At 35.5% G+C, this 14,568-nt stretch overlaps 1 protein-coding gene across 2 annotated transcripts in view; it reads right to left on the bottom strand.

The window, feature by feature from the left end:
* Positions 1–14,568, bottom strand: part of XRN2 (5'-3' exoribonuclease 2) — a 69,807-nt gene that overhangs the window by 43,030 nt on the left and 12,209 nt on the right. For both annotated transcript variants that reach the window (XM_081950501.1, XM_081950502.1), the window contains exons 8-15: positions 11,934–11,984; positions 11,371–11,528; positions 8,015–8,089; positions 5,221–5,354; positions 4,343–4,400; positions 4,155–4,262; positions 3,126–3,170; positions 1,002–1,136 (exon numbers count right to left, since the gene is read on the bottom strand). In XM_081950501.1, the coding sequence (XP_081806627.1) occupies positions 1,002–1,136; positions 3,126–3,170; positions 4,155–4,262; positions 4,343–4,400; positions 5,221–5,354; positions 8,015–8,089; positions 11,371–11,528; positions 11,934–11,984 (764 nt within the window). The remainder of the gene's footprint in view (positions 1–1,001; positions 1,137–3,125; positions 3,171–4,154; positions 4,263–4,342; positions 4,401–5,220; positions 5,355–8,014; positions 8,090–11,370; positions 11,529–11,933; positions 11,985–14,568) is intronic.

The raw sequence follows: 14,568 nt of genomic DNA, 5'->3' as shown, positions 1-14,568 counted from the left end.
ACAAACTTTCAAAAGCGGATTCTGATAAAACAATAGATCCTGATACTCAAAAGAAAACCATCCTATTAATTATTCTATTCTCCCCACACACCCATCATTTTAAGTAGTCATATCGATGTATTTTCTTTGTTTTTTCCTTGTTTATTTTATTGTTCTATTATTTTACTTTCACTTTGTTTAAACTTTTAATTTTTTGTTTTGTTTTTATACCTGTCAGCTGCCTAGAGTAGCCCCATGATGAGATAGGCAACAAATAAATTTAATAATGAACATCATTATTTTAGTACATATTAAAAGTTATGTATTAAATTAAAACCATAATAATGTGTGTGTGTGTGTATGTATGTATATATATGTATATGTATATGTATATGTATATATCATATATATATGATTCTACTTAATGTTCACAGGGAAATATATGCTAGGATCTAAGATAAACCAAGGTGTGTGTATCAAATAGAACAAACATTTCTAAAGTGCATTCAATTAAAATCTTAACTGCTTCTTAATGAAGATAATTGGATACAACCCAATTTATGAATTCAGAGTTTACACATTTAATAGACAATATATTATCCATAAAATCCTTCCCTCTACACCCATTCATTTTGTACCAGTGGTTGTTAAATGGATTGCATCATTGTTTTACTCATTATTTTAAGATGAGGCAAAGTCAGGGAATGGGATTAAATTTCTATTCTTTCAAGGTTTTTTCATTATCTGGAAAGATTAACTGCTTAAAATTAAAGTGTTTAGGCAAAAAGTGGGGGTTTTTCTAATCAATTATTAACTTTTCTCAGACTTAATGGATCCAGAGAGAGTATATCTAGTTAGTCTGGGTTGAACCCATAGTTGCAACAAATTGAGGATATGATGGAGTCAACATAGTAAAGGAAAGGTAAAGGTATATAAGTCTGAGTTTTATAGAAACTGAGCCATCATTAAGACATTTTCCATTTGTTACCTTATCTATATTTATTTGAAAAATAATCACTTACAGTGTTTTGTCTGTCCTGCATTCTCATTTCATAGGCTGTGTGTCTTGGATTACTAATTGGCTGATGGCTTGACCTGTTTCCTCTTCCTAAAGGTTGTGGGGTGTATTGTCCACCAAGCATAGTATGTTGTTCCCTCTGAAATGAGCAGAATACAAACATAAACTTTGAGCATCAGCTATGAGAGCAAACACTACATAGAAGTATGAATAGCTATGTTTATATTACACAGGATATTAATTTCCAAATGAATATGCAACACTGAAACATCCATACTGGCAAATTCCATTTGGCTCATTAATAGATGTATAATAATAATGTAACCACAAGCCTATGGCACTGACTGAAATAGAAGTGCCCCTCGGCCAGTAGAGACTGATTGACTAGAGTTCAGAAAAATATGTTCATGAAATAATTTATCTTAACTGATTATTATAAAATTGCAAGGAAAATTAAGAAAAACTGAGTGGCATTACTTCAGTTTAAAACTATGGTCAAAATATAATGATGTCTTATTTTTATTTGGGATCTTTATAGAACACATGTCAATTAATATGCTCAAATAGTTAACACATGGCAGTAAAATAATAATAATAATTAGTATGATCATTAAGGAACACTAGAATAATATCCTGGTGGTTCTTGAACAGAAAACTTCAGACAGTTATCAGAACAACAGTAAATTATGTTATATTACAATTAGCTTGTCAGTTCCAAATTTCTTTAAGAAATACAAATAAAAATGCATATATTTAATTAATTAACAGCATCAGTCAAAGCATGTTGACACTATAATAAAAAGAGTAATTTGAATACATGTATGCTCAACCTTGTAGAATTATTAGCGCCAATGATGACTATGGTGGCTAGAGTAGATAAAATGACACCAATTGTAAAAGAATGATTCAATAATTATGAGACATTTTGCATCAACCATAAAAGCTATCTCCTGAATTAAGCTGCCCTTTACTCAACGGTATACAATACATGAGAAAGTGGTGTCAAGGTAATGGAGAGATAACAGGAATTCTCAATTATTTTCAAGCAGTAAGCAATTTAAAATTATCACCAAAAGGCAGCAAATATTGGGAAAAAGATGCAAATTTTCAGAAAAGGAATATTGTAAATACTACCAAATCACCTTGACTGCAATTTTATCCATATATGGGAAAATATAAAATTTAGTCCAATGGAAATTCTGAGAAAATATACAGAGCGTTGTGCTTTTGTGCCTGATTTAATTTAGGATCCAAGGACCATATACTGAATATGTTTGTTTATCCAAATAACATTTTAGATTAACAATGCAAGCTTATAGTTCAAGTTAAAAAAGACCATATTTTTAGCAAGTCAATCCTTCAATATATGTTATGTTCTTTAGAAGGGACATGGTGGCTCAGTGGCTAAGATGCTGAGCTTGTCGATCAGAAAGGTTGGCAGTTCGAATCCCTACCACCGCGTAACGGAGTGAGCTCCGTTACTTGTCCCAGCTTCTGCCAACTTAGTAGTTCAAAAGCATGTAAAAAATGCAAGTAGAAAAATAGGGACCACCTTGGTGGAAAGATAACAGTGCTCCGTGCGCTTTCGGCATTTAGTCATGCCAACCACATCACCACAGAAACGTCTTCAGACACTGCTGGCTCTTCGGTTTTGAAATGGAAATGAGCACCGCCCCTTGATTTGGGAATGACTAGCATGCATGTGCGAGGGGAACCTTTACCTTTATGTTCTTTAAGAGTCTGAATTTATTCTCTATGGCTGATATTCAAAGAACTGTTCAGCCAATATGTATTTGTCTGCTCAGGAAATTAGTGAACTTTGTGTTTCTGTCATAGTTGCACCCCATGCTGTATGCCTTAGAAAGTATCTAGTAGTTTGCAGTCCAAATTTGAGAATTAGAATTCAATAAAAAGGGATAAAAAATTTTGTGGAATGAATATAAGCACTGGGGTATTTTCAGCAGCTCTTTGCATTTCAGCCTTGAAGAACTGTTACAACATTCTATTTGTAATCCTAATATAACTTTAAGATATTTCCTTTCTCTATACCATGGTAGCTGCTACTAAATAGTTCCATTGTTTTAAATAAAGACATATAAATAAATAGGAATAGGAGATTTATATTCACCTTCATCCTTTTTCTTTTTTCTTTTTGCCTTCTTTTGAAATTTTCCTGTATGCCCCATAAAATATGGAAAGTGTACATTAACATTGATTAGGAAACTAAAAAATTCAAATATATAAAGTTCATTTTTTGCTAAAAAAAAACATTTTGCAGATTCCTTTTCCTTTTTCAAAGTAAATTGCTCTTCTAAACTAATCTGGAACCCTATTAAAATACATATACATGAAATGTCAATTACCTAATTCACAGATTTTACAAAGTGGGTCATATTCAGATCTAACTTCTCTGGATGTAGTAAACAAACTACGTATATATGTTTGGTATATTATATCAGCCAGAGGTTTTAGCATATTCCTTATAGAAAAACTAGAAAAATTACCAAAAATTGGTCATAAAGGAAGCTCTATGCACACAGAGAAACTTTAGATATAATTTTTTCCTAACTAACCAACCTGCTTTCTGAATGTTTTTCCTCAAAATCCTCAATTCATGTTAATCAAAACTAATATAAAAACATAATGTTGAATCCAATACAAATTCATTGACAGCTTACTAAGGTAAAATCATTTCCATCTGATTTATAGCTAGTTCTTGATTTACAGCCACAACTGAGATTAGGATTTCCATTGTAAGGCGTGGTTGTAAGTCAAATCAGATCTGATTCTATGATATTTTAACAGTGGTTCTTAAACGAATCACTGTGGCTGTTAAGTGAAACCAGCTTCCTCAATGGTCATTTTTTTGCTAGAAATGAGCAAAAATGTCCACAAATTGCAGTCACGTGGCCATAAGACATTGCAACTGGTTGTAAATATGAGCTGGTTGACATGTACCCATATTGCAAACACATGATCAAGTATAGTTGTAAGTCATATTTTCCTAAGCTGTTGTAACTTTGAAGCACTGATAAATGAACAGTCCTAAGACAAGAACTATTTGTAATATAGAATGAAATAACCATATGTATTCATTTTTTAAAAAATGTTGTTAAAGAAAAACACACCAAACAGAGTTTCATAATAGCCCTTTCACCTCATCATCTTTCCGCTTCTTAAAAATACTGTCTTCAACTTCTCCAACAGCCAACATTATCATCTGTACTCTCTCCAAGTTAACATAGCCATTTTCGGTAAGATAACCCTGTAAATTGTAGAATAAAATTGTAAGTAATCTTTCTCCTTCTTAAGTTACTACATGAAGTGTTTGGAGGAATCACTTACTCCAGTTTTGTGCACAACATTTTTATATATGTTCACCAGGCGATCAATTGCTCCTTCCCTGCAATACAAGAATAAAACCATTTCATCCATTTCTTGGATGGTTTCACTGTAAGAGTTATATTCAAATTGTTATCCTAGTGATGGTATGACATCTACTGGCAAAACAAATTCTTCCTCCCTCCTCCATGCCACTAACTCTAAATCTATTCTGTAGGGTTGGGAGATTTTGGAAACAGATTTGGGGCACATAGAGTGAGGAGAGCAAAGAAAAATTCTACTGGATATGAAGATATATGCTTGTATAACACTAACTTTAGCACAGTTTAAACCAGTATTTAACTATTAATATGTGAAGTTACTATTGACTGCCATTCCCTACTTCTATAATATTTACTGAATTTAGAAAAGACAGGAACATGGAAAAATATTTAATCTATGCATGAGGCTCTTTAAATCCCCTATGTGCAAGACAAAAAGCCAACAAGCCTGCACAAATGACTAAAGAGCATGCTACTAATTTGAGAAAATGAACCAAGATTCATGAGAAATAGTGAGCACAGTCTCAAAAAAGCTAGATATATCATGCACCATAATTAAGCAAAGCAAAATAGCAAGGTATTTGAAACTCATGCTTTTCAAAGCCTTATAAAGTTCACTGGATTTGGAACAGCAACTCTATTATCAGCTAGATCCAAATGAGTGAACTGAATCCCAAGGAAGCTTTGGACTTGTGTTTCTCAAACAGCACTCTCCATGACACAAGAACTTGCAAATCTAAAAAGCAAGAATCATTAATAATGCCCTTTATTTCTTTTAAGTGCAATAATCAATACCTATTAACATTTAAGTGCTTCTAGATATAAAGTTGTTTCTCTTACCTGATCTCTAATGAGGGTAAATGAGGGAGAAAATCATTTCCCACAAAGAAACACATGAAAACCCAGTCATCGATGCTTCTTTCAACATCAAAAGTGAAAGGCAAGCTGGCCATTGTTAGCTCTCTTTCCAAATACTAGAATTTTTTTAAAGAGAGTGAGTGAGAAACACACAAAAATGAAGCATTTTCTCAAGCATTAATAGAAATCAAATGTCAGATGTCTAGGGGGGATATTGTGAATGTGCATTTGAGAACATAGAAAATGTCTTTTCCTTTCCACCAAGCAAGCGCAGTCCATCTCTTAATCAGAAGACTAGAAGCACAATCGTGTTTCCCATCAGCCTGAATCTCTATAGGTTTCCTTCAATGACGAATATTTAGTACAAATCAATTTCTCCAATAACCTCGCATATTTAATATGTCCCCATTTCCCAACTCTTTCTTTTAGTAGTGTACGGCTTATTTATTTTTGCACCCATCCTTTCAGGCTTCATTTGCACTAAAACACTGTCCAGCCAGCATTTGTTTTCACCATGTGACCTAAAAAAGGCTACAAAAATCCTAAGCAGCATTTCCACCCTACAAAAATGTCCATTGTAGACATTTCTTTTTTGACTAGGGTATGCACCTTTACAGACAAGACAAGACTTGGGAGAGAACACGTTTATCTTTCAAGAGTCAGGTAGTTCACAACTTACAACCATTCATTCAGTGAACGATGAAGTTATGGAGGTACTGAACAAAGGGAAGTATGACTATTCCCCAAATTTATGTCTGATGTGGTGCCCCCCCTACTCTGGGGTCACCTGGTGAAAACTCTGGTGCTTGGCCAGCCATCCACTCTTACAAATGCAGCAATGATTCCGCTCCCCATCTCTCCCTCATCTCTGCTCTTTCTCTCTCTCCCGCTCCTGTCACCCTAGCTGACCATCTCTTTGTTTTCTTCCCAACAATTTCCTCAGGACCCCTGGGAAAGAAGGCCTCATTTGACAAGGAGCCACATCTCAAAGGGCCATGGTGGGCAGGTCAGCAATGGAATAAGAAAGGCAAAGGCCAGCTGAGGCAATGAAGGACACGGCTGCAAGAGCCTTGGGTGGCAAAGGCAATTGGAACTAGTTCTGGACTTGGGTGACTGGGGCTTCCTGGAGTGCTGTGGCTTCTGGCCACTTTGGGGCTTCCCAGATGCTACAATTTTGCATTGTCCTGTTGGGCCATGGTGCGGTGGCTGAGGCTTCCAGGGACAACTGTGGCTTTGTGCTGTGGTTCTGGGGCTTTTTGTGACCCCAGAGCCACAGCACTCCAAGAGGTCCCTGAGCTATAATGTGGAAAACAGCACCAGAGCTGTGCAGTTCTGGGGCTCCTGGCTACCCTAAAAGACAGGGTGCAGAGTGATCAAAAGAGGGATGGTGGGGAGATAGGCAAGCATAGGCAGGAGGAGGTATTCCTATACTTTCCTTAGGCTTGGGACCGGGACATACCAAGCCCAGAATGGATTGGATTGGGATAGTTCCTCAGCTGATGATCGGTGGTATTTGCTAAACAATGGCAATCGAGAGTGCCAGTGCTAGGCAATGTGATTACATGACATTGCACTTTACAACCGCATCATTTAGCAACAAAAATTTGGTCCAAATTGGGATTGTAAGTTGAGGACAACCTGTAAAGAATCAGAATGAGGAAGATGCAGGAGCCAGCAAATGGAAGACTTAAGGGAGCCAAAGCCAATGCACAGACAGCAGCAGGCCTGATCTAAGAGATATAAAAGGGCTACTGTGAAAGAGGATTAAAGGTGGCAGAATTTTAAAGGATTCAACTGTGGCAGAACTGGATTTATTGGCCGAAAGATTGCATGGTTTTTTTCTTTCATTTATTCTAGGTATAAAATAAATATAATTGAAACTTTTACTATCACAACCCCAACATTATAAGCTTAAGTAGTTTATACAGTAGTGATGGTAACATCTCTCTCTCTCTCTCTTACACACACACACAAGCTTTTTTTACCCTGTTGGCACAATATCTTAAACAGAACTAGTTTGCTGTAGTGTTTCAGATATCAGACTAACTGTAAAACTATGAGTTCTAGTCCTGCCTTAAACACAAAGCCATCTGGATGACCTTGAGCCTGTCTCTCAGGATTGGAAGAGGCAATAGCAATCCACTTCCAAAATCTTTCCAAGAAAATTTCAGGGATTTGTTCAGCAGTCATCAGAAGTTAAAAACTGACTCAAAGGTGCGCATGTGCGCGCACACACACACACACACACACACACACACACGATATCTCAAATGTGGAGGGTTATTATACTGTCTCTTGTTCACTCAGAGGATCATGTGTTTATTACATTGTATGAACAAATAATATAACAGTTGCTTCTGTTTTTTTCTGTCCCTTATTCTGGTCACCTGTCAAATGCTTCCCTTCTCATACCTCTCTCAAGTTCTTTCAGCTTCCCACCAACCGCCCTTACAAGAATGTGTTCAGTTAACCTTTCCCTTTAGTAGAATTCAAGTAATTGGTCATTTCCTCCTGACACAGGAGCATCTTGCTTTATAAGCACCTTTAGCTGCTTAGTGGGGAAAATGCTGACAATGAACAAAAACAAGAAGGCCAAGACATCTGGCTTCTCTTAGCTTACTGTCAGAATTAAATTCTTGGCTACCATGGCAACCCTGTTTGCTGACTGCTGCATAACATCTCTGCGCATAGAAGTATCTCAGTGTGTGCGATGGATCTCGAGACTCATTGTAGAGCCTAGCTGTCTTTGTTCAAAATATATCCTAATATTACTTACTTCTCTCAAAACACATAAGCGAATAAATATAAATTCTTGTTCCATACCAGGAGGACAATCTGCAAACTGATCATGCTGCAAAGATGAAAAATGACATACCATTTAGACTAAGATTCATTTTGAAGTAGTGTGTATTGGCAGTATTGCCCTAAAATAAACCTAATAAAAATTCCTTTAAATTAACTAGCATTTAGGAAATGAGTTTTGGACTGTGGTTTCCATTATAAATTTAAATGAGTTTATTTAAAGTTTATTTAAAAAAAAATCCCTTCCCTGTTCAACAAAATTTATTGTTAAAGTAAATGTGTTTAGGAATACAGATAGTCCTCAACTTAAAAGCACAAATGAGACTAGAATTTCTGTTGCTAAGCAGGATGGTTAAATGAGCCATGCCAGATTTTACGAGTTTTTTGTAAAACTTTTTTGCCATGGTTAATAACTGCAGCCCTTAATTTACTTTGCTTGTCAGAAGCCAGCTGGGAAGGTCGCAAATCACAATTACATGACCCTGGGACACTGCAACCATCGTAAATACATGCTGGTTGTCAAGTGCCCAAAGTTTGATTACGTGACTGTAGGGATCCTGTGATGGTTAAGTGTGGGGACCAATTATCAGTCCCTTTTTTTCAGTGCCACTACAACTTCAAACTCTGGCTAAAATAATGGTTGTAAGTTGAGGACTACTGGTACACAGCTAGTCTTCTTACACTGATCCACCCTGGTTATTCTGGTCTCACCATATTTATGAATGTTTTGCATTTATGCAAAGACAGTTCTTCCTCATGATCCACAAATCCAAGATAAACTGTTTTAGTAGGTTTACTTCAGAGCAATCCTATATTCATACAGAAAACAAATAATGGCTTAGCATTAATTATGGCTTGCTGATTGCAACAATCACAGCCTGTTTTCCCTCACCTTTTCTACTTATTCACAGGCAGCATCCCAACTACCCAGTAGTACAAAAAGCAGGATAACTTGGTCATATCATCCAGTCTACCTATCTTGGTTGGCTTTAAAAACAGCATGGAAGTTTTTTAGAATGGTCCACATACTCATATAGGTACACTTCCCTTGTTCCTTTCTTAAACATGTCTGATTAGGAGATTCCTAATTATGTTGCTTTGTTTTTGCCCAACATCAAAAATAGGAATTGCAAAACTAATAAATTTAACTGTGGTTATTGCTTCCCCCCTTTGTAGTCACCTATTAGAGACTGATTAAGAAACAAAATTCTTATTCCTAATTTTCTAGAGTACAGCATAATTTCTTTGAACACAGCTGATTTTCTATCACTGGAAACTGGCCTAACGATCAGGGGCTATGGGAAGTTTTTAACTAATTTCCACAGCCTAAAGAAGTTTGAAAAGGTCTGCTCTAGTGACTAGATAAATAAACTGGGATACCAAGATCAGTTATAAGTTCCTGGTGGCAGATGTCTGTTAGCTTAGTATTTTAATATGTGCTAAGCCAGGGGTGTCAAACTCAATTTCATTGTGGGCTGCATCAGGATTGTGTTTAACCTTGGAGGGCCGGGGTGTATGCATGTGTGGCCGGGGGTGGGCATGGCTAGAGCTGTGTAGCCATGGTGGGCATTTGACACAGGCCCAAGATGTCTATTTTTCCTCTTTGCTTTTTCCATAGTTTTTTACTATAACCTTTTCCTATCTCCTGTACCAGATATTATTGGCATATATTATTACTTGTTCTTCATACTCCACTAAATTTTTTTTTCTAAATTTATACCCCATTGTTTAATAGTAAATCGCTTTTCCAGGCAGAAAAGCTATTTATACTATTGTATTTTTATTATTCAACTAATAATAAAAATGCAATAGCATAAATAACATGATAATACAAGATCTAACATCAGAGGTAAATTTCCAGGATAGTAAACAGAAATGGCTGTCAATTATAGATTGTTGACTGTAGATTAAATGGACCTACAATATGTAAAATCTGGCATTAAACTGTAGTATTAACATAGGATGTTGCTTGTTTTCTATCCAGATCAGGCACTTAGTTGCGGCCACATTATTGTAATCCATTCCAATCCAGTCCTCCTGTAGCACTTTGTGTGGCCCATTTTCGGCTGGCAGAGTGCTGCAGGAGGCTGGGGAGGCCAAAAACGGGGCACTGGGGCATGCGCATGGCAGAGGCAAATATTGGATATTTCCAGGCCAGCCCGTGGGCCAGATTTAAGCATTTGACACCCCTGTACTAAGCTGATACTAGCTAATAGCCTTGAGATTTACTTAACAGAGGGGAAGTGGTGAAAAAAGCCGGACAAAAATCAGTCTTTCCTATTCCCTTTGATAGTTTCTCATTTTTCATTAAGTGGACATAAAAATCAGATAGACTTGTCAGACTGAAACAGGGTGTGATAGATGAATTCAGAAAAAAATCCCTCTTCCCTAACAAGGCTTTTGTTTCTCTACTCATCTGATATTTTTTTAAAAAAGGGGGGGGATTATGAAGTAAATCCCAATACTTTCACTGAATTAGGAACTTTTAATAATGATAGAACTTCAGATTAAGAAACTTCAGATTCTGAACCTTGGTTGTTCTTCCCTCTCCAATTTTCCCCTCATTTCCTGAAAATCAGATATTTCTGTATCTATTAAATAGAGAAGATGACATCCACAGTACATATTTTTGTTTCATCATTTTCTCTGCAAATATCTTATGCTGCATATTGATTTTATTACTTTTGCATAAATTTAATTATTGCTTGATTTTTATTGTTCATTTTTATGAGAGCTAAACTGTGCACTGGTACATTATAAAAATTGTTTGTTATCTAATGCTAGGATAATATTTTTACTACTACTCTCCTAAATATTAAAAATGAAAAGATGCCATAATATTGGAGGTCAGCAACTTTTTAGCAAAAATTAAAAATATTTAAAATACATTCAATAGATGCATAATAACGGTCTGAATTAACTGTACATTCACACCAACACTTACAAAGGATATTAAAATTATTTCATTTGGTTCCAATGTTCCCTCTAATCCCCAGTTTTGCAAAATGACAAAAAAAAGTGAAAATATATATTTTCCATTGCTTCATATATTTTGAAAGTTCTATAACTCTAGATCAAAGTTATATTATTTACTTGTAATGTAAATGTTCAAGCAAAGGATATTAAATTAAATAAATTCCATCATAACCCAAGATAATAAATACTGCTATGTGTGTCTTTCCTTACAAATGCTACCCTCCCATGATATATGTAAGATAAAGCAACTATTTATCAAAGGTTAAGCAAGAAACTGTATAAAGCAGTTCTCAACCTTTCATTTTGAATAGCATACCAATGGTAATGAAAATAAATTAAGTAAATTCAACCTACCTCCCCTTGTTTTTCCTTTGGTAGGCCTTGACAGTCCTTAATTTCATGCCCAAATTGGTTACAAAGACCACATGGTTTAGGTTTATTAGGCTTAAATTCTTCTCTGATTATAGTAAAATTTGGTTCATGAGTAGCTAATCCAAGCATAATAAGGTCAGCTACAAAAGAAACAGAACAAACCCCAACCATTAATAAGGCCTCAGTTCTGATAAGCCACCAAAACTCTGGAGTGACTAAGAATAGGATACAGGCTTGGTACATTCTCTTCTTCCCAACTTTCATGCCAAATTTACCAGAATTAGCAAATTATTGTTAGAATTAAATGCACTCAGAAGGATGTGCAGTAAGTAGGAAATGGAGGGAAGCCATGTACTAAGAAGTACAGGAAGAAAATGTAATTAGGTGGTTCATCTGGACTTACATAATATAAGTGGTAGTTTAATATTTAACTCAGCCAAATGAACTTTTATTTAAAATGATACCATGCACTGAACTGATTAACAAACATTCTCCACACAGTCTTCTTTTATTACAAATACAGAAAAGCCTAAAGCTAGACTTACCATCAGCACCACATAAACAGTGGTGAGTATTTGGATCATGGTTTGGCTGGGCTAAAAAAAAAAGGACATTGTGTTATTACAGAATTCTGACATTTCAGACATGATACAACAAAAAATTGTTTAGACTCTACTTAACTATTTAAAATATTTAAAAAGATACTGCAGTATTAATAAATGCATCCCTAGACGCTGAAGAAATAAGAATAGCAACAAAGAAAATGCAATCTGGAAAAAACCAGTAGACTAGAAAAGTTCACTAGAAAGTATTCACCAGAATAATAAACACAATGTCTCATTAGCTCCAATTACTGCCACAATGTTAATTACTATTTTGCCATTTAATCAAATTTAGAAGTTGATTATGTGTCAGCAAATTTGTATCAACTTTCAGTTGCCACAGAATTTTTCTCCATGATGGTATGTTCCCAAGTTGGTCCTTGAGGTCTTCTATCCATTTATGTAAAATACAGGAGTGGTTTACCATTCGCTTCTCCTGCACAGTATGAATCAATGCCGTTGCTGTTGTCATTAAAATGATCGTTTCTCTCCAGCATCTTCCTATATCACTGCTGCCCAAGATGCAGGCTCATTTTACCTAGGCAGCTAGTGTGACCTTCGTGCCTTAGGTAACCTAGGTGAAAATATAGTCATATAAAAAGGAAAGATCTCTTTGAGATCTATGGCTTTATATACTACTTTTAAGAACTGCTAAGGACCACATGATTTTTACTATGTCCTGATACATAAAACCATAGAACTGAAAGAGGGCGCACTTTCTTTTTAATATGACTGTATATACTCTTGTCACAGAGTTCCAATGTTCTTCACTACAGGCAGTCCTTGACTTATGACAACTGAGCTAAAAATTTATGTTGCTGAGCAAAGCAGTTAAATGAGTTTTGCCCCATTTTATGACCTTTTTGCCACAGCTGTTAAGTGAATCATAGTCATTAAGCAAATCTGGCTTTCATTGGCTTGTCGGAAAACAACTGGAATGATTATAAATGATGATCACATGACCCTGGGACAGTGCAACTGTAATAAATATATGCCAGTTGCCAAATATCCAAATTTTGATCATGTGACCATGAGGATGCTGCCACTGTGAAAAGTTTGCAAGTGTGAAAGCTGGTCATAAGTCACATTTTTCAGTGCCGTTTTAAATCTTGAATGATCACTAAACAAATGGTTGTAGGTCGAGGACTACCTGTAATTCCTCCCAGGAACAGACTCCTGCCATAGCAGGACTTGGAGGGGGGTTGATGGAAGGAAATAATCAGGGGTTTAATTTCAATATGAGAGAAAATCAACATAGTCTTATAGATTCATTTCATTTCTCATCATCTAGCACCATAAGAGCTAGATCAGTAATTTTTAAATAAAGTAATTTTTCCAAAATATTCTATATTCTATAGTTAGTTATGTAATCAACTGATTTTGTATAGCTCTTGTCTATAATTCAATGAAAACAGGTATAATCAAATCCAATAGGATAAAATCATAATATTGAAATACATTAAAAACAAATTAACAAAACCAATACTAGCAATATATATTATATATGATGTATAAAAAATTGGACACATCAATTCAGTTCAAAGACATTGAGAAGAAACAAGGCATGCATCAATGTATCCAGCTAGCTAATTCAGTGAGCATATATTGACATGAATTTTAAGTTCTGCTGCATGATTTCTCTTGCCCTGTTCTTCCTCTAGAATAGATGCAATAACTTCCCATTAAATAAGGTAATGATTATTGTTGAACTAAGGTTTTAAGGCATTAAAAATAAACTGCTATATAACTCAACTTTTGGGTCTCTTCAATTTAGTCTACCTTAGTGTTTTAATCAGGAAGACAGTACTTATTCCTGTCCAAAATGTTTTTGACACATTAGAAAAGTTTTGTTTTTTAAAATTCTATTGCAAACATTTTGAAAAATAACGAGATATTTCATACATGAGAGAAATTCTCTAGAACTGTTCACCAAAAGAACATATTTAAGGAATGAAGCTTCCAAAAAGCCACAATTTGTAAAGTTTATTATCTTACTTCACAGATGCAAGTTGGTTCATATGAAATATACATCTCTTACATACAAGTGGTCCTCAACTGTTTGTTTAGTGACCATTCAAAATATGAAGTCACTGAATGGACTTACATCTGCCCGAACGTATGACCAAGTGTCCCCACCATCACATGAACAAAACTGTGTGCTTGACAATCCACCCTTACAACTGACCACTGTCCCGTTCCCCCCCCCCACGCTTATCCCAGGGCCTCCCCCATCCCGAAGGCACTCCATGTTCTGTTTAACAACTGTAACAGGAAAAGCCAAGATTGTGGTTGCTAAGTGAGACAATTAGGTGAGTACCTCACTTAAAGATTGCCATGATTTCTGACCATACCAGAAGGCTTCATTATGGTGATAAGTCAAGGACTTCCTGTACTGTAAAATCAGGTACACAATTTAAGTTGCTATATAGACTAGCATATAAATCCAATAAAACAAAACAAAACAACATCAAGAACACTAAGCTTATTTTTGTATTTTTAAATTTTGATTTTATATCTTTGTTTAAGCTATACATGCACTAAACTACTACTACAATCCAGTGGTGGGATTCAACAATTT

This window comes from Natrix helvetica (assembly GCF_964273705.1).
Source record: "Natrix helvetica genome assembly, chromosome: 4".
NCBI lineage: Eukaryota > Metazoa > Chordata > Lepidosauria > Squamata > Natricidae > Natrix > Natrix helvetica.
This window is presented reverse-complemented; position numbering and strand designations above follow the sequence as displayed.